The sequence below is a fragment of the Typopeltis vanoorti genome, chromosome 19, assembly GCF_054136105.1.
Source record: "Typopeltis vanoorti isolate ZY-2024b chromosome 19, IOZ_Tvanoo_1.0, whole genome shotgun sequence".
Classification (NCBI taxonomy): Eukaryota; Metazoa; Arthropoda; class Arachnida; order Uropygi; family Thelyphonidae; genus Typopeltis; species Typopeltis vanoorti.
Window position 1 is genome coordinate 90,124,387 of NC_143567.1, and position 27,339 is coordinate 90,151,725.

A 27,339-nucleotide genomic window follows, 5' to 3' on the forward strand; every position below is an offset into this window, starting at 1 on the left:
GGGATGAAATGAAAGTTACGCAAAGTGACTTCACGGTGAGGAAGGCATTATAGGAGATACTAAGGCAAGTGATCAGAACTTAGTCCACCTTTAGCACGATGAAAATACTTCAGGAGCAAACTTTGTTTGCTTACACTTGGATAAAGGATGAAGCCTTTATATTTAAGGATTAAACCAAATATATCCTCACCTTCTCGTGGTGCACCCTGTTGGGTATCTACTTGGATACTGAACGAACGAGGATGGGCTGGCAATTTGGGATTTAGCCGACCAAATTGTATTCTTATTGGTTAAACCAAAAAAAAAAAAAAAAAAAAAATGATGGTACAACATGACAAAATTTCATGCCAGCTGGGGCGTCGCCCGGTTAAACAAGGCCCCCGTTGTTTTTGCCAGGGAGAACAGCGAAAAGTCAGCTACTGGAACAAATCTGAAAACAAACCCCAACTCAGCATCACCAGAGTTAAAGATCGGTACTATAAGAAGCCTGAATGGCAAAGAAATGGAGCTAGCTGAGGAATTAGATAAGTACCAGATCGACATAATAGGGGTGACTGAAACAAAATAGACCAAAACTGGTGAGATCTTTCTCAGCAATAAATACAAAATGTTATATTCAGGCAATGACAATCAAGGAAAAGAAGGAGTAGCCATAGTATTCAACACAAAATATGAGGCTAATCTTCTTGAATGGCAGGCAGTCTCAAGTAGAGTAATGTGGGCAAATATGAGAATGGGGAACTGGACAATGAGACTTATTTGTGCCTATGGTTGGTCCCACAGAAGGTTCTGCTAAGGTAGAAGTGGGGGAATTTTTTGATGCGTTAGAAAAAGCAACTGACACAATGAAAAATTGGTCCTTGTTGGGGATCTAAATCGCAGAGTAGGAAATGATTGTGAAAATATTTTGGGAAAATTTGGAGAAAAGAGCAAAGCTAATAATAATGGCAAATATCTGTTGGATTTCTGCTCAGGACATGGACTGGTTATTACTAACAACATGTTCCAACATAAAAATGTGCACAAATTCACATGGAGAGAAGTGGCTAGGAATAAGAAAAGTCTCATTGACTATGTTATTGTTGATAGTGATGTTTTCTCCCTGGTGCAGGACACCAGAGTGTACAGAGGATTTGAAATTGGAAGTGATCACTATTTAGTCTTGAGCAGGATAAAATTGAATTTCATATTGAAAAGAATAACATATAAGAAAGTTTTAAAGCGAATAAAAGTTGAGCAGCTCTCAGATGTAAACTGTAGACTAAAATACACAAAGATTATTGAAGAAAAAATGAAAGAGTTTGAGAACAGGAACCAAACCTTGGAGATTCAGTGGCAAACTCTGAAGAAAACATTGATTGATTCTGCCAGAGACGCATGTGGTGAAGTTGTCTGTAAGGATAAAAAAATCAGAACTCCCTGGTGGACACAGGAAGTTAAAGAGGCAGTGAAGGAAAAGAAGAAAGCATATCAAAAGTTCCTGTCAAATAAGTCAGCTTGTGCTCTTAGAGAATATAGAGACAAATGCAAGAATGCTAAACACTGTGTAAAACTAGCTAAACAAAAGTCATGGCAGGACTTTGGCAAGAATATAGAAAATAAATATCAAGAAGGTGGCAAAATATTCTGGAGGTTGTTGAAGAAGCTTAGGAATGGAGGAAAGAGTGCTATAAAAGGAGTTAGAGATGATAAAGGTGACATGAAAACTGGAATAAAAGTTATCCTTGAAGTATGGAGTAATTACTTTGAAAAACTGCTAAATGAAGCAAGCAGTGATGACAGCACAGTGGTAAAAAACACTGACCAGGCATGCAGGCAGGAATACATATCCATACTTGAAGTAGAAAAAGCCATCAAAGGCTTGAAATGTGGAAAGGCAGCTGGAGTAGATGATATTCGACCAGAAATGCTGAAGTATGGTAGTATAAGAGTCTTACAGTGGCTGCACTGCATAGTTCAGAAAGCCTGGACAGAGGGACGAATTACCGATGATTGGAGTAGAGCTCTCATAGTACCCATATATAAAAAGGGAAATAAAACTGAATGTGAGAATTACAGAGGTATTTCCCTACTGAGTGTTCCTGGCAAAATCTATGCAAGTATACCTGAGAAACGGTTGAGAAGAATTGTGGAAGAAAAGCTTGGTGAAGAACAAGCTGGATTGAGGCCAAACAGAAGCTGTCAGGATCAGATCTTCACTTTACGACAAATAGTTGAGAAAGCATGGGAATTTAACAAAGATCTGTATTTAAGTTTTGTTGATTTGGAAAAGGCATATGATAAGGTGCCAAGAGAGAAGCTATTCAATACGCTGCAGTTATATGGTGTCAATGGGGCATTATATCAAGCAATACTTAGTCTTTATTTGAGTTGTAAGTCAGCAGTTAGAATTGAAGGAAGTACAGGAAGATGGTTTAATGTTAAATCTGGTGTGAGACAAGGATGTACATTATCCCCTCTGTTATTCGTTATCTATATGGATCACATTATGAAGGAAAATGGTATTAAACATGATATCAAAATTGGAGATGTTAATGTCAGCTCTTTGCTTTATGCGGATGATGTTATACTTCTAAATAAATCCGCTACAAGTCTGCAAGATTCTCTGACTAAATTGAATAGCTGTTGTAATAGATATGGTATGAAGGTCAGCAATAAAAAGACAAAGACAATGAAAATAGGCAGAATCATTGAAAATGTCAACTGTGTTGTGAATGGAGAACCTGTGGAACAAGTAAAACATTTCAGCTATTTAGGCACGATTTTTACTGAAGATGATAAATTAAATATAGAAATAGACAACAGAATCAGCAAAGCTGGTATGGTGGGAAGTCAATTGAATAAATTCATATGGAATAAGAGAGAAATTAGTCGGAACACTAAATTAGCTGTATACAAGACAGTGTTCAAACCAGTTTTAACTTATGGATCTGAGAGCTGGGTCAGAAGTAAAACACTTGACCAAAGACTAGAGACCGCAGATATGAGAGTCCTGAGAAAGATTAGAGGCGTGAACAGATGGCATCAATGGGAATATCATATTAAAAATGAGGATATTAGGAAAGACCTTGACATTGTCTGCATCCAGGAATGCATTAGCAGAGCTAATCTCAGGTGGTATGGTCATTTAAACAGAATGGGCGAGGAAAGATTAGCAAAACAAGTGTTCTCTGCCAGGTTGGCAGCAAAACGACCCAGAGGAAGACCAAGATATAGGTGGATTGATATGGTACAAAGTGCCTTAGACGATAGAAATATAAGATCTGATAATGTTGGAGTCTTGACAAGTAACAGACTGATTTGGAGGAAAATTGTAGATAGGAAGATAGTAATGATATAATTTTTTCATGTAGTACTATCATATCCTGTAAACCCCTTGTGGGTACATGGCAGGAATTTGATGATGATGATGACCAAATATATAACATTGATAACTAGTTTGAGGATAGGAATGTGATGAAGGAATATTTTTCCCCTAAAGCCAGAAATGCTTTTACTGTTTAAGAAGTGGAGAAAATGAATGCTCATACCTTCAAGGGAAAAAAAATGGAGATTAGGGTTAAGGCACTGGTTGTAAATGATCTTAATGTAAGAGATGTCTGGGAACTATATAGTTTGTCAAAGGAGTAAGCTGAATGAAGCGTGCTATCATTGGCAAAGCTATGGATATTATTTGTAGTGACAGAGTAGGTGAGAACAGAATCCTGAGGTGCTCCTGCATTGGTGACAAATGCAGGCATATGGAAGACAAATTCTGGAAATTTCTTTTTGAGGAAGGTTAAGTTATGAAGGCCATGATTAGTGATTATTTTAGCAATAGTTAAAGTATTATAGTCATTAGAATTAAAAGGTAGCTCTGATAATAGACAGATCCTTGTTCAGAAGAGAATTGGTTGAATATATTTCATGAGCTCTGTCGACTAGAGATTTAACTATACATTTCTGACAAGGGTGACATGTTAGAATCAATGTATGTACCAGTGCGAGTTGAAATCAGTATATTGATTGTCAAATTGACCTACAAGTCTCTTTCCATCCAGTTTGTAAACTAAATACCTTCCTCATTGTGGAGTTAACAGAATCCCCTGCTGTCGTGGCTTATATTATTATAGACAGACTGGTTGTTTATATACAAATTTGTCTTGAAGACATCAATAATATATTTCACTTAAGGAGCTCAATAAAATCTCTCTTGCAGTCAATACCACATGCCTTTGATTTAATCGTTATTCTCTTTTTTTTTGTGTGGTTATCTCCCTGTATTGAAAATGGAAAATTAATTAGAATTATAACACTTAATATTAAACATATTTAAGTTAAGGGATATTACATCCCATATTGTTTCATAGCCGAATAAGAATAAGAAACTATATAAAGTTCGGCAAGTCCAAGCGTAAGCAAATACCTGGATAGTGCAACATCTGACTCATTTGGTAGTGCTACACTGAGGCAACTCATAATAAGGGTGGAGCAAGCTCCGATCACTATTCTTGGTATTTACCTATAATGTGAAACCCACCTCCTAGGAGCTGCATTGTTGTTCTACATTATGAGAGAAGGTCACTGCCCAGACCGGTTTCAACCTTTATTGAGGTCTCATCAGTGAGTAGGTCGACCTAGTAATACCAAGTTTGTAGCAAACAGAACTTACATACCCTACTATGAGAATAGCCAAGAAGGTGTCCTAATAAATTATTAATTATATGAAGAGCTAAAGGCTTCAATTCGGTGACATGAACTTATTTAAGTTAAGGGATATTACATCCCATATTGTTTCATAGCCGAATAAGAAACTCAAAGAGTTTCATGCCAAATATAGAAACTATATAAAGTTCGGCAAGTCCAAGCCTAAGCAAATATCTGGATAGTGCAACATCTAACCCATTTGGTAGTGCTACACTGAGACAACTCATAGTATGGGTGGAGCAAGCTCCGATCACTATTCTTGGTATTTACCAATAATGATACCAAGAATAGTGATTTGTAAAAAGTTTACACTGTCTTCCTCTTCAATGGTTTCATTGTGGAACAGAATAAAGATTCTTGCATATCAGCACAGAGAAACAATATAACCAAAGCAAAAAAAAAAAAAAAAGTTCATGTCGCCGAATTGAAGCCTTTGGCTCTTCATATAATTGATAATATTAAACAGTTTATTTCTTTGGAATTAAAAACATTACTAATTAATAATAAACACAATTTCAATTAGTCTTTAAAATAAACCATTGAACCAATGATTCAGCATCTGCAAGCTAGCACTTTCTAACTTTTTTTTTTTTTGCTTCGGTTATATTGTTTCTCTGTGCTGATATGCAAGAATCTTGATTCTGTTCCACAATGAAACCGTTGAAGAGGAAGACAGTGTAAACTTTTTACAAATCTCAGCATTTTTCGTGAACCAAGAGACTTTTTTTTTTTTTTTTAAATAAACGTGTTTCTGATGGAAGAGTTGTTTTTAACTGATCTTACAGTCATGGCAGTGCTTTGGATAGCAAGGGAGGAGTGCCCCAGAGGATAGAACAGGCTATAAACCGGCCTGTAATCCAATGCAGATAGTCATAAAAGCTATCACTCTTTTCATTTTTGTCTTTTCCATGAAATGGAATAGACAATTATATATATATATATATATATATATATATATAAGAATATGCAAAAATTAAAACCATTATGGCTTTTTGCTCATTACAGCCAACTCACCTATTTCCATGCTAGTTACAAAGTTGGACTGTATTTCTTTATATCATAACAAAAATTCAATGAGTAAGAACACATCTATTATACATATAAATAACATAATTTACTTACAGGTATCCCAAGATGCTCTGTATCCAAGTTCATCAATTTCATTTCATAGTCTGACACTTTTTCTTGCTCTGTAATTGGATTTTTTTTTTAAACTATGAATATTGAAGAACTGATTTGAAATATTAATGACATCAGGCCTTGAATATTTACATGAACTAACATTTCAGTATCTAATTATATACAATAATCATCAATACTAAAATATGGAAGTGTTTCAAAAGCTTCATTAACAACATATATTGTCCTAATTACATGCCGAAATGGTAAAGCACATTACTGTATTAAGTTAACAGGTGTCACTAATGTTTTTGAAACGAACATAGAAAATATGCTTGTACAAGAAACCAATGAGAGGAAATAAGAGAAGGAAGTCAAATAAAAAAAAAAATTAAAAATCAACAAGTAAAATTCAGCTACTCTGCACAATAATTTTTAGTGAAGAGGAGAAAGAAAATAAAAAGGAAAAAAAAAAATCCAGATTTATATGAAACAAGAGAAATGAGTCAAAACCTACCAGCTCAGAGCAGGTTAGCAAAAAAACAGGTGAGATGAGAAAAATTAGTGGAATGAACAGATCAATGAAAGTGATTCTATTGTGGAGTATCTGATGACTCATTCAGATACATTTTTAAATTAGGTGGCTCATGTATTAAGCAATAAAAAAAATTGGGATAATTAAACGAATATCCCCTCCCCCCAATATTTACTACAATGAAAATTTCTTTCAATATTCTGTTATGAAACTTATAGGTCAAATTAAATTCATTTATCTTCGCCTCCACAAAGAGAATAAAAGCTGTTAATATAATTTTATAAAACGTAATTGTTATTGAACAGTTTGTTACTTCATGCTGTAAAGTATTACAAAAGTTTGGCAACATTTCATACTGGCAGTGGAAACAACACACACTATTATACAGTATCTCCATGGAATCTGAACTCACCATGGGAGAACCAAACTATTTTACACACAAAATCTATTACAACTCTCCTTAAACTCATTCACTGTCATGAAAGTTGAAAATCTAATTCTGACAAACAATTCCACTCATTCACCACTCTCTACAAAAAATCTATTCTGCACATGTGTACTGACCACACTCTTATCCAACTTCCACAGATGAAGATGCCTAGTTTTCTATTTGTCATTGAAAATTTTCTTTTGCATTCATTTTATTAAAAACTTCAATATCTTATGTTTCTATCATATTCCCTCTTTTCCACCCCTTCAAACCTCTCCTCATAGAGAAAACTCCACAGACCTATCATCAGCCTCTGAATCCTCTCTACCATCTCCTGATCCACAAGAAACCCCAGTTACCAAATATTGGCAATAGTAAAGATGTGGCTAAATCATAGCATTATAAAGAGCAAACTTCCCTATCCTTAACTTAAGGGGATAATAAATCCCTCATTATTTTATTTTAAAGCCGGATACGAAACTCGGAAATCGAAATCTAAGTTTCATGCCCAAGAACTATCAACGAGTCCAGGCGTAAGTGATCACCCTACCTACTCACTGATGAGACCACAATAAAGGTCGAAACTGGTCTGGGGAGTGACCTTTCCTCATAATATAAAACAGTAATACATCTCCTAGGAGATGCGTTTTACATTGTGAGAAAATATTAAGGATAGTGATGGAGCTTACTCTACCTTTGCAACGAGTTGCCCTAGTGTTGTACTACCCAGGTGATCACTTATGTCTGGACTCGCCGATAGTTCTTCGGCATGAAACTCTTAGATTTCGATTTTCTTATCCAGCTTTAAAATAAAATAATGAGGGATTTATTATTCCCTTAATTTATGCCGCCGGAAAAATAGCCTCTTGGCTCTATTCCCTATCCTTAGTTGTGAGTGGATTTTTCAACATCCAAATAATCATTTGAGCTATGTTACCAACTTTTGTAATATGCACTCTGAACACCATTATCCCTAAGTCCCAAGCCTCAATTTCTCACAATCAGTACCATCAATATGAAACTGCATATAACCTTTTCAAACCAAAGTGCACAACCTTACATTTGCAACAGGAAATTGACAATAATTATCCTTTGTCACAATGCAAATTTACTTAAATCAACTTGCATTTAAATAAATAAATCACTCCAACTTGTACATCACCTTTATCAACTATTGCTCTCTCCAGTTTTGCATTATCAGCAAACAATTGAATACCCCCCCCCCACTTTGAAATCTTCCCCTATATCAATGACATACATATAAATAGTGGCTATAGTATAGAATCCTGAGAAGCTCCACTAGTCACTCATTCTCCTAAATTTCACTCCACATATACTCTCTGGCGTCTGTCTGTCCCCCACGCTACTAGTTTCATATCCATTTGCTCCAACTATTCTAAGTTTTTCATGTAGTATTCTATCAAATGCTTGGAAAGTCCTGTAGAATCATCATGTGACCATTTCCCCTATCCAATTCAGTTGTTACTTCATTATAAAATGTGAATAAATTCATAAGACAGGACTTACCCTTTACAAAGCCATGTTGCTCATCACTATCTATCTACTGCTGGATTTTACCTTTAACAACCACTCCTGATATATTAATTAGTCTGCACTTTGCTACCGCTTTATGCAATGATACTATCTTACTCTCCACTCTTGGAATTCTGCCAGAGATGAGACTTAGATTGAACAACTTTGTCAGAGGCAATGCCAATTCTCTAGCATATTCACATAATACATGGACTAATATGACACTCAGTCCCACTGCTGTGTTAACGTTCATATTTTTTAAATATGCTGAACACCTGTTCATCTATCTCAATTTTGATGTCTCTATAACATCAGCAATTGTAAAATCTCCACCTAGATGATACACCTTCACAAAATGATCACTCAGAAACTCGGCTATTTCTTTATGCTCAGTCACTTTCCCTCTCACTTGCTACATAACAAAAAAAACTCTTGGGTTTACTTTGACCTGTTTAGCTAAATTTTTTTTCTCATAGTCTGATTTGGCCTTTCTTATCATAGTAGTCACCCTTCTTGCTTGCACTTTGCTGCTCATGAGCATGCTGATTACCTTTTTCTTTATATTCCCTCTAGTGTTTTCTGCTTTTGTAACTCTTGCTTTAATTTATCCTCCTGACCTTGGGTATACAGTCTGATAATGCTTCTCTTAAACCCTGAACAATTACTTCCCATGTACTACTGACATTCTTTCCTTGTAGCTTCTCAAGCCATGTTCCAAGATGACTGCTGAATCTCTCATAATCACCAACAATATAAATGAACATAAACCCCTTATTGACCAAACTCCACATGTTTGGCAACTTCCCAACAAGACCGCATGGTCACTCTCCCCTACCGGAGGCAGAGTGTTTACCCTGGTTATGGATATAACTTCTGATGTTATTACCAGATCTCATCCTCTCAAATGCCTGATTCCTTCTATAACATGTTTCATGTTATTATCACTTAACACATGTATAAATTCCGCTTCCATCTTGCCGCTCTCTCAATCTATGTCCCCATAGTTAAAGTGTCCCATAATTGTTCAACATGCAGCACTCGTTGTGCTAATCTGTCATCTACATCTTCCTGTGGATGCCTCTGGTCTATAGCAGTACCCAACAATATATTTTGTCCTATTGGCTTCTATCCCACACCAGATAACATCAAATGAACCATCTCCTCCAGACCTAAAAATCCTCTAACTTCTAATTTTGTTGGTTGTAATTCTTCAAACACCAGCAGCAATACCACAACTCCCAGGATAGAGGGAATTGTATTCTCTCTATCCTCCTTGAAAATACAGTACTCTTTACATTCTATCCCTGTAACTATATCAATATCTGTCAACCAGGTCTCACAGATGCTTATAATTTTTTACCAAGTCAAGCTCACCAATGCAAAAAACTTCTCTCCCTTATTCCTGATACTTCTTTTTTATATAGTGAAACCTGTGGGGTATCCATAACTATAGAATAACACATATGCCGGGCCTCCATAGCTCAGCTGGTATAGACAAAGCCCTTTAGTTGGAAAGACCTTGATTCGATTCCCGCCTGTGACATGAGGAATCTTTATCTGGTCTCTTTCGACTAAAGGTGAGTTAGCCGGTCACAAGGTAGTGGGTTTTTTCACCCGAAAACTCGTTTTTCGTTCCCCAGAACAGGCAAACTGGTCCCATGAACACACAGATTATTACAGTCAGGAATACTTAAGACCCAGGCCTGATTCATCAAGCAATGCCAGTCAAGAGCCCAGATAAAATTAGTTGGGGATCGAGATGGTGCTGTACTTCCCCATAAAAAAAAGGGGCCTCAGCCATTGTATCATCATACGCTAAATAAATAAATAATAACACTTATACCACAGTAATAACATTTTTATTATGTAAATATTTCATCTTATATATCATAAGACATCAGCAGTACAACTAACAATAGGAACTGAATTAAAAAAAAAAAAAAAAGTAGTGTGCATGCTTATGGAATCCCTCTGCATACAGTCATGTTTAAAAAAATTAGTTCATGGTTAAAAAAAAATTACTGGGCCAAAATTAAAATATAGCAGATAAATTATTGAATACAATTTCCCAAAACTTTTGGAAAAGTGACAGAGAGATAAGAGATCTCTGAATATCAAGACCACATCTGCCTTATCAAACCTCATAAATCTAGCCTTGCACAACATTTAATTGAAAATGCTACCCACAGGATTAAGTAGTAAAATGCTAAGATTCCACATAGATGTATATATAAACATGAACGTTTATCCAGGTGGTGACATTGCAGGAATGGGAGAACCAACAGCTTATACTGGAATTGTGATGATGAATGAAGTAGAGGTAATTAGTCTATTACAGAACCTTAATTTCAATACATCTGTGGGATTGGATGGTATACCAGCTCGTGTCGTACGTGAAGCAGCTAAAGAATTGTCAGTTCCCTTGACCATTTTGTTTAATTTGAGCCTTGGGTCTGGGTCAGTCCCAAGGGAGTGGAAGAGGAGAAAATAGTTCTGCTGCATAAAGGTGGTTCCACGGCTGCTGTTGAAAATTACCGGCCGATCAGCATAACAGGAATCATTATCAGGGTCTTGGAGAAAATAGTCAAGAGGAAAATACAAGATTGGATAGATGAAAATGGGATACTGTATCGGGGACAGCATGGTTTTGTGAAGGGTAGGTCATGCCTCGGTAACTTGCTCACGTATTATAACACAGTGATGACGGCTGAACTGGATAAGAGTAATGGATTTGCAGTGATTCTACTGGACCTTGTTAAGGCCTTTGACAGGATACCACATGAAATTCTAATCAGTAAACTGCAGCATATGGGGATGGATATAGGGTGGTTGATGGAGAGATATCAGAGAGTGGTTTATTCAGGAGTAGAGTTCACAAGACGGCCTGTGACTAGTGGTGTGCCACAAGGATCTGTTCTTGGACCACTGCTGTTTAATTTGTTCATTAATGATATAGGAAAGGATCTGAGAGGAACAGTTCATTTGTTTGTGGATGATGCAAAGTTGGGTAGGGCAATAGTGAATGCAGATGACGTCAAAATTTTGCAAGATGATTTGGATAGATTGGAGGTCTGGGCTAAGGAGAATGGATGTCAATTTAATGTGGCAAAATGTAAGGTTATACATTTTGGGACAGCATGGTTAAAAGATTAGCAGCAGCATACTACATGGGTGGAACTGTACTCCAGGAAATTGATGAAGCATGAGATTTAGGAGTGTTGGTGGATAAGGAGTTGAAGTTTAGGGGGCACACTGCAAAAGTGGCCAAATCAGCTCATCAAATCACTTGGTTGCTGAAGAATATGTTGACAAGCAGAGACAAGCAGGTTATTGTTCCTTTGTATCGAGCCTTGATAAGACCCCATCTCGACTACTGTGCCCAGATTTGGTCACCTAGGTTTCTTCTTGATGGGGAGGAGGTTGAGAGGATCCAAAGGCGAGTGACCAAGATGATAGCAGGTCTGTGGAATGAACCTTATGAGAACAGGTTGAGAATTTGTGGGTTGCAAAAATTGGTTGATAGGCAGAGGAGGGGAGATATGATTGAGACATTCAAATTACTGAAGGGTTTCTATAAAATTAATTCAGAAGATATTTTTGAGAACAGGGCTGGTTGTGGGAGGACTAGGGGACATCCATGGAAACTGGGCAAAAGTGTGGTTAGTAAGGGTGTTAGAGCTGGGTTCTTTACTTTTAGAGTGGTGAATGAGTGGAATGGGCTGCCAGAGTCTGTGGTGGAGGCTGTGACAGTGAATGAGTTTAAGGCGAGGTATGATAGATACTGTATGAATGTCGAATAGTTGTGATGAATAGGATTTGGGGCCTCCCTCGATGAGTCTAATGACTCCCTGGAGTTGCTCGCAATAATAATAATAATATAAAAAAAGTGCTGAAGAATTACTTCATAGACCTAACCTTAATCAAAATGACTGTCACTTTTCCAAAAGTTTGAGAAATTGTTATCCTCAATTGTATTCAATAATTTATCTGCTATATTTTAATTTAAGTAATTTTAACCATGAATACACGACTGTGTATGTAGAGGGATTCCAATTTACATTTGAATTCAATTCCTATTGTTCGTTAGTTGTACTGATGTCTTATGATACATAAGACAAAATATTTACAGAACAAAAATATCATTTTAATTAAAATTATAATAACAGAATTAACTCACGTAAAATATTATTTATTAGTAGAATTTTCGCCTGAGTATCACAGGCATCTTCAGTACACGTAAAAAGCTAATTAAACAATAACTGACAATTCCAAAAGACGCAAGGTCATTACATTTCCTAACTTATTAAAAATAAATAAATAGATAAATAAATATATATCATCATCTTATGAATATATTGTTGTAAGAGTTTAGAGAGATGCTCAGACAATAAGTAGGTAGGTGAGTTAATGCCATCTACAATGGGGCGTAAAGGAATACCATGTTTGTGAACTTTTGGAACCCCATAAAGTCTTGGAGTTAGAGGGTGCCTGGATTTTAATTTTTTAATTAGATCTGTTGGCCAGTTGATCATATTGAGTAGTAATTCATTTGTGTAATTGTGGTTTTTTAATGTAGGATCTTTCATTAAGATATGGTAAACAGACATATCGGACAGTAGATTGTTCACTTTATCCTCTTAGTCCTTGGTGTTTAATACCATAGTACTGTTACCCTTGTCTGCCTTAAGTATTATGATGATATCTTTCTTTCTCTTCAAATTATGAATGATTCTTCTATCTGGAGAGGTGAAGTTTTGGTATGGGGTTCTAGAAAAGGAGAGTATCATGCAACTTTTTAATCTGAGGTCATTTGCTATGTGTGGTGGTAATAACGAGATTGCTTTGTCCAAACTGCAGATGAAATCTACTTTTGGTATCTGTTTGCTATAACACCTGAATAGTTGAAACCTTTTTTGAGGATAGAGATTTCAGGTTTGGTTAAAACGTGATCCAATAAATTAAGAATAACTTTGTTATCTGGCAGAGAAGGTTTGAACTTAATATGGTTTGCATAAAGATGGTTAAATTTCTTGATTTGGATCTGTTTGCTTTTATTGAAAACTTTAGTGTAGCTAGTGTTGATCATTCTGTCTAAGAGTTGCCAAACTTCTTGGTCTAGAGAGCTCGAGATATCCATGAAGAAATCATAACATTGTGAGTCTATTTGACTTAACAAAAATCTTGTGTGTTGTATCCTTTCACGAAGAAGCAAGAGAGATGCCTTGAAATAAATATTTTTAGCCCATCTCGAATTGAATTGATGTTTAAAATACAGGAACTTAGGAATTATATAGTTATCTTGACATCTTTTTAAGAATGTGAGATGATTTAGTAACCTTGCTTTTTTGCATTTTAAGAGTTCAAAATGGCATACCTTTATTTTTGTATCACCATTGATTCTATTCATAACGAACGTGTAATTTCTTGATCACAGAACTAATGTAAATAACTATTTGGGAATATTGATCAAATGTAAACAGATAAGTATTTTAATACAGACTAGTTTTACCAAACTTAAGCTGTGGCATCGTCAGGGTACAAGCACTGAGGTTAAAACATATCACAAAATAGATCTTAACTGTAAATTCTAAAAATTATAGTTACAAACTAAAATAGCATTGATGAATAATACACGTATCGCATGTACATGATTTACTAGTTGTTGCTAAGGAACATTCTATAGTTCATTTCTTGTGTGTTCAGAGATCTAATTAGGGTTTTCCATATCTCTGGAAGTATTAAACCTTGGTTCCTGTTAAGGTTATCTGTAGTGCGTGCAACTGTGGCTGCTTCTTTAAACATTCGAGAGCAGTAGTCTTCCTCTATGTAATGGGTACAACTTTTGTCCCACTCAATGATATGGTCTGTTGTGGAGAAATGTGATGACAGGCCTGATATGTCTTGTCTGTTATTTTTAACTTCCTCTCTCCCACTTGTCTAAGCTTGCCTCCTGCGACTTTTTTCTCCAAGGTGAAATTCTGGCTGAAAGGATGTGTTCCTTCTGCCTAATCTCGAAGTCAGGCTGATGTAACCTGAACCATACAAGCATGAGATATTATAGACTCCGGCATACATATAGAAAGGATGGGTATCTTTTGGAGTTGTAGTAGTTTACGAATTGTTTCTATAGGTTTGAATGTCACTCTTATTTTGTGTGGTTTGAGGAGATTGGCAAGCTTGTTAGAGATACTGCTCACATACGGAATGGCAATTGTTGTAATATATTGAGTGTCTTCTTGTTCTCTTTGTGGTGGCTCAGAGAAAAGATTTTGTTGATGAGTCTTTGTGGGTAGCCATTCAAGGAGAGGTTATTAGATATCAATGTTAATTCATCTTGGAGGCCCTGTTCATAAAGTTGTGTATGAAGGAGCAATATCCCAGGAGAGTCACTAGTGGTATGGTGGTTGTTTTAGAGCTATTGTTGTTTAACCTGTATGTTACTGATATCGGGGAAGATATGGATGGGGATATTCAATTGTTTGCAGATGGTGCAAAGTTGAGATGAACTATGAGGAGTAGAGCAGATGTGCTTTTAAAAGAAGACTTAAATAGAGTGAGTGAATGGGAAAGGGATTGGGAATACCAGATGAATGTTGTGTGTGAAATGTAAGGTTTTAAAATTTGGTAAACAAAGGTGGGATGTAGAATTTAAGCTTGGTGGGGATATATTGTCGGAGGTGGAGGAAATAAGAGATCTAAAATTTAGATGACACGTCACCAAAATTGTGAGGAAAATACAATGAATACTGAGAATGATGCACAGGATGCTAACTTAAAGGAGATTCTTGTTCCATTATATAAGGCTCTGATTAGCCAACATGCATACACAGATTTGATCACTTGGTTTTGAAAGGGATAAAGAAATGTTAGAGAATCAGAGACAATTGACTAAAATAGTTTCTGATCTCTAGAATGTTGAATATGAAGAATGCTTGAGATGATGCAATTTGCAGTCTAGTGAACAGGAGGAAGTGGGGGGGGGGTGACATGATAGAGACAAGTTGGTAAGCGGTTGTTACAGGATTAATGTTGAAGATGTTCATAAAATGGTGATCAGGGGAGAATAAGGGGTCACCCATGGAAGCTGTATAAGGAGGATGTGAACAAGGGAATGAGAAGCAAGTTTTTTGCATGCAGAGTTGTGAATGATTGCAATGCCTTGCCTGAGTGTGGTGTCAGCAGAGAATTTGAATGTGTTTAAGGCAAGGTATGATGAGCTGTGTATATGACAAACAGACTTCCTAGATGAGTCCATGAGCTCTTAGGGTAATGATATGCTGGTAGCTAATGCTGACAACAAGAAATAATAAAATTTGAGTGAAATAGTAAGAAATTTTCTTACTCTTTCACTCAAAATGGGCAACATGATTTTCCGTTCTTGCCACCAGACTAACGTATAATTAGTTTTTTTTTTTTAAAAAAAAAAAAAAAAAAAATAGTGGTTTATTAAAATATATAATCTCATCATTAATGTTTTTCTGCAGTTCTTTCAATCTGACAACAACAAAGCAGTAGAAGTGATATCTTCTAAAACCGCCATAATTTTCTCCTATTTTTTTTTTTCATCATCCTTATTTTCTAACAAAGTCACTGTTCTTGATAAAAGAATGCCATCAACATTCACATGATATTTCCAAATCAGATTTTTCACTAATCAGTGAAATTTCAGCCATCAATTATTGAAAATTGATAGTTTCACTCTTGGATCTAATTGTAAAAATAATATGGAATAAAGTATCAAATATTCTGTTTTATTAAGAGAAATCTTTTCATCGTTTCTGCTAAGAAAGTAGTATCTTCATCTTTAGATAAATACATTTTCAGAGTGCAATAGTTCAGAGCACTTCCCAAAAGCTTCAATAAACTTAGCAGTGATCTCATTAAAGAGCAATGATTTCATTTGAGGTTAATGTATTTAAATTGTTGTCAATTGCATGCACAGTTAATGCTAATTCGATGTAGCATATAAAAAGTGCATTTCCACCCTTTGTTTAAGGATACACCTTAAATAAAGAATGATTAAAATGTCATAGTTTTCCTACCATAACTAATAAATTTGATAGATATCTGTGCATTAATAGTGTCCATATTTATTGCTTAAGTGCAGTGCGCAAATGAAACAAGGAATGCTTTACGACTTCAGTATCATTACACCCCCTTAAGACTGGTATCATTCATTTTCTCAAATCATCACATGAATGCATGAAATCTGCATATTTTGCATTTATAACAGATATTAATAATAAATAGACATCAAATTTAATAGCAGTTAGTAGAAAATACTAACATAGTTTCACTGTTTTGTTATACAAGTTGACTGCCATGCTTGCATTTGACATGATTAATCATAGATGTATTGCATTTGTTCCTGTACCATCTCCCGAGATATTAACCTATTTTACATTTTGTAAATTTTAAATCTTCACATAAATCAAAGTTTCATATATTACTTTTTTTAATTCATGGCTGAAACCATACCTTTTCAATAATTCAACACACTATAATATAAATAAAGTATACAACATTGAATAAAGTTCCTATAGCAAACATAATGAGCTTTGGTAAGCTGTAATGCAACATAAGGGGAAGCTTTTCCCCAATTGACACCTGTTATGAAGTCTGTAACAGGAAATTTTCTGCTTTGGCAAGACAATATCAAAGCAAAATTGAATATGTAGCACATTCTGAATCAAAATGATGGGAACTATCCAAAACATTAGTTGGCAGACAGGATGCGCTGCATATTCAGTTTAACAATGTCAATGTTCTTGATAAATGAATGTCATCGACATCACTATCTTAATCAAACTTTAAAAGTTGATTTTAAAGTCTGATTTTCAATAAAAGAAAGTAGCTAAAGTATTTAAATAACTGAGGGATGCTTAATAAAAGTAAAAATGCATGTTAGATTATCAATAAGCTTCTTACTTGGTGCTTCAAATACAAAAGTCACAGTGTCTGCATCATCTTGTGCTTTTATTGTTATAATATCGTCATTTGCTGCACACTTCAAAATTTTGGACATACTATAATAAAGTTTGAATTATTAAGTAATGTTAACTACTTAAAACAACATATCATTTTTTAAAAAACATACAAAATGAAATTATTTCAAAAATCAAAAAGGAAGTTTGTATTAAAAAAAAGGTTTTACCTATCTTTTACTAGAATGATAGCATAGTTATCACCATAATCAAACAATCCATTCTCGAATTCACTCCTGCAATTAAAAATACTAACTCTTTACAACGTAAATCAGTACCATAAGTCGAATAATGATTACTAATTATCATCTGGCCTCCCTGGGATCAAGACTCATCACAGAAGGTCCAATTCTGACAGAGCTTGCTACACTCACCACAAACATGCTTGGCAATGTTTTTTTCTAATCATTTAACACTCCATGAGAGAAAAAAAAAAACTAGTTCTCCTGCTCACACCTTCCTTATACAGCCTTCCAAAGATGGTCTCTTTTTTTTACCATCATCTCTAACCTGTGAAAAATCTCATCCACATTAATCTGGTAATAACCCCTTATCAATTTATGTCTTTATCATTTCCCTCTATCCATTATACTATAATTTGCATTCACTCAATCTAATTCTCTCATATTTCGACATTCCAGAGACCAGAAACTATATTAATTAAATGTTTCTGGCCCTTTCTAATAGCTCTTCATCCTTTTGAAATCCAGGTAGTCAAATCTGTACAGCGATTCATATGCAGTCTGATCAAAGATGACATCCTTACCACTACATGTCGATGTCCTCTGCATCCATACTATGACATGCTGGATTACTCTCATAATTTTAGAAAAATATCCCAAAATTTTAGGTCCCTATCCATCATCACCCCCAGCTCCTCTTAAGATATCCTCACAAATTTTAGACTGCATCCCATCTCTGCCTCCCAATAAAACCTTACATTTTGCAATACTCAACTGGAAATTCCACTCATGTTAACATTAGATAATCCAGAAATCCTGCTCTAACAACTAAATATACTTTTAAGTCATTTCAGGTCGTAATCACCACAGTGGCAACCTCATACCAGGCAGTGAAATTCTGTCATCACAATGCATCCAGAAACATCTATGCCCACAACAATCGGTATTCAAACTCAAGAGCAAAGTAGTTACCAATCAAGCTAGTGATACGTTGGCGACTTAATCATAACCTCTTCTCTATCTGCCACTCTGGAGAGACAGCATCCCTTCATTTGCTTTTGAAATTCTCCAGATCCTTTCTGGAGAATTTCAGAAAGGATCAGGATAGATCTATGATAAGTGCACAAGGAATACCAGTGCACTTATCTAAACTGTTTTCACCCAAGAGTGATAGTATGTTCAGTAAAACAACAAAAACATTTAATAGCAGCTGTGTAGCTACTGACAGCTTGTTGATGAGACCAAACAGTCTCTTGAGAAACATGAAATCTGACAAATGAGCCAGGTCAGTGAATCTAACAATCCTCCTAAGAAGCACAGTGGAATGCACAATATATTAGACCCTATTGTAGATGAGAGTAAAGTAACAACCTGAATTCCACAAGTCAACTATAAACATAGGCATAGTTAGCATATGAACACTGACACTAAACAACCAACAAGCCAAAAAATGGTCATCTGATCCAGCAGATCAACATGTCACACAGCCTGCTAGAACATGTTGCTGACCAGATGCATCCTTCCAAATGCAATTTGGAAGATTTATGCATCATGTATCAGATACTTTCCAGTAGATAACACTGTCATTTAATAAATTTAGTTTAATCCTTTATCCAAGTGCGAGCAGACACAACCTAATTACTCTCCCTGTACCAAGTTAAGTAATTTTTAGGGAGCTCTTAAGGCATCATCCCAAATGTGACAAATGGTGACTGGGGTTCTGCCATTTGTATAGCTAGTTCTCATCCAATCTCTTGGATGCCAAGGTGATATTTGCAATTCTTTATGCCACAAATAGAGGTTAACATTACCCAAGAAAATTTTAATGATGTCAAATAAAGACTTTTTTTTTTTTTTGAAAAAAAAAAAAAACGATTTATGAGCTATGAAATTGATAAGGGTCAGAACTCCATTAAAGAATGGTTTGAAGATAATGTGTGGCTGAAGAATATCAATTTTTTTTGTTCTGTCAAAAAAATTAAATTATATATATATATATATTAAAGATACCAAGCAATTTTATAAACTTGGTTTAAATCCTTTTTTCCCAAGTAAGCAAACAAGCAGATAAGTCAAGTTTGCGGCGTAAGTATTTTCAGGTCTGAGGCAACTCGTGGTAAAGGTGGAGCAAGCTCTGATCACTTTCCTTAGTATCTCCCTTAATGCAAAGCAGACATGTATGATGCTATGCATTAAGGGAAGGGCCACTACCCAGTTTCGACCTCTATTGAGGTCTCATCAGTGAGAGCCAGACACGTCCGCAAGGAGATGTGGTTTGTATTAAGGGAGATACTAAGGAAAGTGATCAGAGCTTACTCCACTTTCACCACGAGTTGCCTCAGACCTGAAAATACTTCAGGTGAAAACTTGACTTACCTGCTTGTTTGCTTACTTGGGAAAAAGGATTTAAACCAAATTTATAAAATTGCTTGGTAACTTTAACGTATACCCAAGGTAAAAAGCTTTCTACATATATATATACACACATATATATATGCAGTGCACCATCACCTGGAAGCTGTGCATTGGATATGGAGTCATTTCCACAAGAGATGATGTGATTGATCCACAACAGATATCTGGCCTATGTCACCCACCTCTGGATATATGCTATGGTAGATTGGAGAAACCATTGCTGATGCACTTGAAAATTTCGAGGCATTTGATAGGGTCTAATAGTGAGTTTCTCAGTAAACTGTCACCTTATGATCTGCTTTCCTCCCTTTGTAATTGGATTGCCAATTTTCTCTCAGGTCATTCACTATGTGCAATGATGGAAGGTGTTCCCTCTACAGGTTTCCTGTTAATGCAGGTATTTTTCTCAAGGTTATTATGTATACAAATGACCTACTTTCAATGACCACCTCAAACCCTATCACAGTTTTGGTAATGACAGCACTCTTCTCATACAACAGTGCTCAAACATTAAAAGGTCATTTTTTTTTGTGGTTCCCATCCATGAAAAATTATTAGTAAACCTATAGTACATTTATACAATGAGTGGACTAAGGATTTTTTTCATTTTTATCAATTGTGTGTTTGTTTTTGCATTTTCCTCCCAATAATAACCCTACCAGGAGGTAATTTATTCCTATAAGTTTCAGTAAGGAAATACCATGAGTAGACATATTACTTACTATTATAATAAATGGAATTAACTCGCGTAAATTATTCTTTATTCGTAGAATTTTTGCCTGAGTATCACAGGCATCATCAGGTACAAAGGCTAAATAAACAATAACTGTTATATTCACAAAGCACCACCTAAGTAGCTAAGGTTAAATTTTCTAAATTAATTTTAAAAAAAAAAACATTTTATTTATTTTTTCAATATATATATGTGTGTGTGTGTGTACAATTACAAGTTAGGAAAGACATACTCAGATCTGCTTAGGTTAGAGAAGTGAAGTAACGTTTCACATGTTTCTTTATAAAGCCATTCCATTAGGAACCGACTTTTGTGAATGACTTGTCTTGTTCCACTGAACTCTTATGTCTGGGGTTGATGGCATGCTCTGCAAGTCCAGACTGTTCAGGTTCAAGGTACTGGATGTACGACTTGTGTTCTTCTAAACGGATGCGAGCAGATCTTCCTGTTTGTCCGAAATATGATAACCCACAAGAGCAGGGAATCTGGTAGATACCTGGATAACTAAGATTTTTCTGATGGGTCAAAAGGCCACACAAATATTTAGTTGTTAGCTATGCATTCAGACTGATTTGGAAGAAAATTGTAGATAGGAAGTAAGTAATGATGTAAATTTTTCATGTAGTACTATCATATCCTGTACACCCCTTGAGGGTACATGTCAGGAATTTGATGATGATATAACATTGATGCAAGTGAAATTTTTCAATATATGACAAATAAGGAACTAGGGTGCATCTAAGGAAGAGTGGCTAGTAGGGATGTGCAGACCAGATTTTGTGGATGGAGAGTGGTAACAGTCTTGTCCTGTTATTTTTTGCATGGAGAGGCATGATAAGATTTGTGAGTATAATGGTTATTTTGGGTCTCGAGACTCCATGGAGATGCTGTAAAATAATAATAAATAAGATCGGCAAATTGTATTTCACTGTATTTACTGAATGGTAGATAATGGGTGGGCGAGAATTAAAATCATTAAAAAGTCGGCTTCAAATTTCAGAAATGTTAAGTATGGCAGGAATAACTTTTCTACCTGATCATGGAGGGTATTTGATTCTTCATAATGCAAAGAAATATTATGAGAAGCAATTGGATTAACACTCAACTTGTATATAAGTTACTTACCTAGTAAGGTTCATTCCCATTGAAATATTTCTGTCACAACGAAATTTGTCAAAACCATCACTTCTTAAATTCAAAGATACAAGACTCACATGGGAATTGTCCATTGCTTGAAGACTAACACCGGTAGCAGAACAGTCCCATGTTGCTTCATTAATTAAATCTTTAATAGCTTCTAAAACTTTTTTCAGGAGAGCGCCTTGTACTAAACGTGCTTCAAACATGATGAAACAAAATAGTATCTCGCAAAATGTAAGACAAAGAACACATCCACCGCACACGACTTGGTCCTAAAGCAGAATGAGCATGTTTCCCGCCAATACGCAGCGCGCGCAACACACGACAATCTGCATTTTTCGGATTTCCCGCAAATGACGCATGCGCATTGACGTGTAACAACCATGATTTATGACGTGAAACATAATTTAGGCAAGATAAAAAATAATCCTTTCATTCTTGAAAGAAGCAGGCCGCATTATGTAACGAAGATGAACAATAAATTATTCATATTTCATAAATAAAACAACAACAAAAAAGAAAAAACAAAGCGTCAGAAAAAACAGCGTTACAACTTATTCTACCGAATCTGCTGTAGAATTTTTTTGTTCTTTTTTTTTTTTTTTTTTTTTAAAAAAAGAATGTCATCCCAAAGAGATCTTAATTTTCGGCATTTGGGCTTTTAGGATTTTACAGGCGTGATTACCTCGAGATACTACACGAGTTTTTGAGATTTTCCAAAACAATAATCCTAACACCAAATAATAATACTAACAATATAGCAATATTATCTTAGTGAGGGGTACTGTTCAGAGATTACGGAAATTATCTCCATGTGGTCCTGAAATATTATTATTATTATTATTCGTGACACCTCTAAGGAGTCCGAAGACACATCGCGGGAGGACACCTACAACTATCACAACAATTTGGAGACTTGCATTTCACCAGTGCACAGGATGCCTACTTTAAATAAATGAAATGAGAATGATAATAGTCCTTGGAAATCCCATAAAATCAGCTAACGCCTTTTTATTCCCGTATATACGGGAGTAGGCGAGGCCATTTAGCCCTATCTAACTTTTGGAGACTGAGTGGGCAGTTCAATCTCCACTGGTACCCAATCAGAGACAGATGGCCCAAGGCTATCACTAATTAAGCGGTACGCAGTGAAGAGAGACGGCTCAAATGTGCCGCCATCTCGTGGTCTCTAACCCTAACACAATATATTTAATGTCTGAAATAATGTGGGTTCTACGGTCGATTTTCTTGAGTTTACAGGACGAAAAACCCGAGTTTCCGGGAGGAAAAACCTGCTTGCCCGTGCCAGAGATCGACTAACTCGGGAACCGGTCGAAAAAAGGCTTAGAAAAATTTCCTCTAGTCGCCGACTAGACTCGAAACCAAGACTTCCTTCGTGCGGCCTAGCGCGATGGTGTGCAAACGCCACATCCACTGAGCTACACAGGCTACTTGGAAATCCCATAATAATAATAATAAAAATCAGTTAAAGCCTTCAGATTTTCGGCTTATTTTCGCCATATAGGGAGGCGAGGCCGTTTTAGCCCTATCTAACTTTTGAAGACTGATTGGGCAGTTCAATCTCCAACGCTCACGTGAGCCGGCATTATCTCCGCAGTTGTTGATCGGTTCCGTCAGTGCGTTTGGTTCTATTCAAGTGTTGTGAATCCACTGTTTAGTGTGTATCGTAATTTTGATAAATTTACTCTCTAATTCAAAGTTTTTTTTCATTTGTACTATGGTGTTTATTTAATAATTATTAATATGGCTCCTAAACTGCAGTAATGAAAATTAAAAGAAAAAGACCAAGACTTGAGATCTTTTTTCCTAAAAGATCTCAGGCTGTAGGAAATAGAGAAATTTTTGTTAGTGTGGATTAAGGATGAACAAACGGCGGGTGACAGTATTTCGGAGGCAATAATTTGGGAAAAAGGTAACTACATAGTGACCTTAAGCGTTCAACCCGGGATCTAGTGCCGACAGTGACGATTTTAAAGCTAGTATGGGATGGTTTGAGCGTTTTAAAAAGAGAACTGGGATCCACAGTATAGCAAGGCATGGAGAGGCTGCCAGTGCTAACAAAGAGGCTGCTAATCAATTTGTGGATGAATTTAAAACTTATGTAGGGACAGAGGGATTTATTCCTCAGCAAGTGTTAATTGTGGCGACACAGAACTTTTCTGGAAAAAGATGCCTAAGCGAACAAACCGATGAAGGAACGGTTAACTCTCTCTCTTGTTGTGTGGTAATACTAGTGTTGACTATAAAATTAAACCTTTCTTAGTGTTTCACTCAGAAAATCCCAGAGTATTTGAATCAAACAATGTAATAAAAAGTAAACTAGATGTGATTTGGAGATCTAACAGTAAGTCTTGGGTAAGCTCAGTGGTATAATGAATTTCATCATTTATCATGATTTTCTGACAGTATCACCCTTTTGATAGAGAAATGTTAATGACTTCATTTTCCAAATCAGATTTTTCATTAATTCTACCGAATGTTTGTCCCTGTGTAAAAAAAACTACCTTGAAAAGAACAAACTCCTTTGAAAGCACTATTTGTGCTGGACAATGATCCTTCTCACTCCCCAGGCTAAGAGGATGATTTGGGCGGGCACAATTTTATAAAAGTCAAATTTCTACCTCCTAATATCACTCCTCTTATCCAACCCATGGATCAGTAGGCCATTTCCAATTTCAAAAAAACTTTATAGAAAGGCACTTGAGGCACCTTTGTTTCAAAGATGCCTCAAGTGACATCTGACCCACAACTGATGCTCAGGGACTTTTGGAAAAAGTACTTTAACATCTCACATTGTTTGATGCTTATAAATAAAGCATGGGGGAAGTTTCTTTCAAACTATGAACTCAGCCTGGAAAAAATTGTCCTGACTGTGTGACAAGCACAGATTTTGAAGGTTTTCCTGCAGAGCCAGCAGAATCTGCTGTTGATGAAAGGTGTGTCTGGACAGGCCCATGGGATTAGAAGTGGACAATGCTGATGTAGAGGAGTTGGTGGAAGATCATCTTAGAGAGGTTACCACTGAGAAGCTGAAAGAACTGAAAAAGGAGCAGCATGAGGAAGTTGTTAAGGAACTTTTTTCATCTTCCTCATTGTGATCCTTTTTCAGTTCTTTAAGCTACTCAGTGGAAAGCTGTCTTTGATGATCTTCCACCAACTCCTATAAGGAAACCATTTCCAGTGCTAAAATTAAAGAACTGTGGTTCCATTGGGAAAAAAATCCAAACCACTCTAGAAAAGTGTCACCCTAGTGTATCTATGGTTAATAACAGTGTTAACATGTTTAGTGATAATATCATTGCACATTTTATAAACATTTTGAGAAAACAGGACACACCCAAACCTTTAGATAAGTTTGTAATCAAAGCTAAAGAATCACCATCTAGTACACTCACAGAAAGACAGAAAAGAGCATCGACAACTGAGGGGATATTACTCGACATTTTTATGGAGGGTGACCCACTTTCAAAACAATAATTTCCTCCCTTCTGCTACCCATGTATCTTCAGTAAAGGTAAGTCTTATATTCTTATTTTATTTTATTTTATTCTATTTTTTATTTTAATTACGATAATAGGTGAACATTTTTCATGTGGAACGGGTTAATTTATTTTAATTAATTACTCTGGAAAAAATAGTTTCGCATTAGCAACTTTTCGTTATATGAACAGCATTCTGTGACGAATTAAGTTCGTAAAATGAGGTTTTACTGTATACAGTATTAAATAAAAAATATTTCTTTACATGATAGGCATAAATTCTATTTTTTTTTTAAATCCACTAAAAGCCTTTCATTTCCTCCAGAAGAAACTACAACTGTTTTCGTCTTAAATAAATAAAAATGATTCCTCCCACTTTTGATGTTCCGATCTAAGATAGATTAAAATTACTCTTTTTTTTTATTCATTTATTATTATTATTTTTACATAACACCTCCAGGGAGTCTAAACACTCATCGAAAGGAGGGTACCTACTCTACTTTACACCAACCGCAACTACCTTCATCATCTGCACCAACGTCATCTATCACCGACCACCGCCATTAGTATTTTCACAGACAATCACAAACATCCATGCCTACGGCGGGATTCGAACCCGCAGCCTTTTGGCTGGAGAGTGGATACGCTAACCACTCAGCCAACCAGGCCGGCAATACAAATTTAGTACAATAGATTTAGCTAAAATTGTGAATATTATAATCTTATATTTCTTTATTCTATATTTCGCTTAGAAGTTTCATTAACATTTAATATTGGTAAGCTTTTGTTATCAGAAAATATTCTCATGCGAGGTTTGGTAACAGTCTACATACACGCGCAATATACGCCACTACCCTATATAATCCACTTCCATCATCATGTAGTGGATCTTTTTCTATGGAACGGGCTCTAGCGTATAGTCCCACGAGTAGTCCCATTGCAAAAATATATCTTTCTAGTTGGAGGATAACTCAACTAGATCTTCTAGATGGTAAACAACGTTCACTGTTCAAAGAAACATCCAATCCTGCTTACTCGAGAACTGAAGTGACGAATGCCACGTTCAGCAGCCAGAACAATGCAGTCAAACATAGACGCCAAAACCTCCTCGATTTCGAGCGTACATCAGTAAAAACATTGATGCTGCAAACCTATCGGCAACTGCATATGGGTTCGAACCTCTCAGTAACGAATCAGGAGGCTTCACGTGGCATCAATTTGCAAATAATTCCACTGTCACAAACTCTGCCAGCATGTGTCCATAGTCCGGGAGTAATCAGAGCAGTGGAATGTAAGGGATATTATCAAGGAAAAGTTATTATTATTAAAAGTGTCTCCAAGGAGTTAGAAAACTCATCATGTGGAATCTATTATTCACAAAACACCTATAATGCCTCTACGTAAACTTATTCACTGACAAAGCACACAAAACAGCCTCTGACAATTTATTCACCATCATCAAAACAAAAAAACTACTCCGAACACCCTTGGTGGAAAGGAGACAGGCTCTGCATCAGTGTCATGTCAAAATATTATACTTCTACCTCCCATCACGAATCTAGGCAAGGTGGCCTGTTTCGGTCTTGGCCTAGCATTTAATCGGTCTGCCTCTATTTCTATGACCTTTTCGTTTGTAATTCCTCATCTTCTTGGGTATTCTGTCATATGCTAATCGTTCCAGTTACTCTTATCATTTGTTCTGTCTTTTTGTGTGATTTCATTATTGGCGTTTCCTTTAGCTCTTTCTTCTTTTTATCTAGTTGTCTTGTAAAATCTTCTGTTCCTCTTATATATTTCATTTATGTAGCTATGATTATTTTCTTATTTCGGTCTCCGATTGTCCATGCCTCACTGCGATATTATAATGCTACTTATGATAAAATATTATTCATTCTTAGTCTGCCCTCCCAGGAAACTATTCCTCAACTTAATGTTTTGTTCAAGATTACATTTTCTTGAAGAAATTGTTCAGTTTGTTAGAATTATCTAAATTTTAATTGAAACTAAATAATTCAAATTGTTGACTTCTTCGATTACTTTCTTGTCTATTACTATTTTAGTTTGGATGGGTATTTTTCGTTT

General features: G+C 35.9%; 1 protein-coding gene across 1 annotated transcript in view; it reads right to left on the reverse strand.

The window, feature by feature from the left end:
- Positions 1-22,087, reverse strand: part of PCNA (Proliferating cell nuclear antigen) — a 47,365-nt gene extending 25,278 nt beyond the window's left edge. Inside the window, exons 1-3 of the mRNA XM_090408967.1 lie at positions 21,743-22,087; positions 17,232-17,329; positions 5,809-5,876 (exon numbers count right to left, since the gene is read on the reverse strand). Of these exons, the coding sequence (XP_090265093.1) occupies positions 5,809-5,876; positions 17,232-17,329; positions 21,743-21,963 (387 nt within the window). The 5' untranslated portion in view covers positions 21,964-22,087. The remainder of the gene's footprint in view (positions 1-5,808; positions 5,877-17,231; positions 17,330-21,742) is intronic.
- Positions 22,088-27,339: the final 5,252 nt, after the last annotated feature.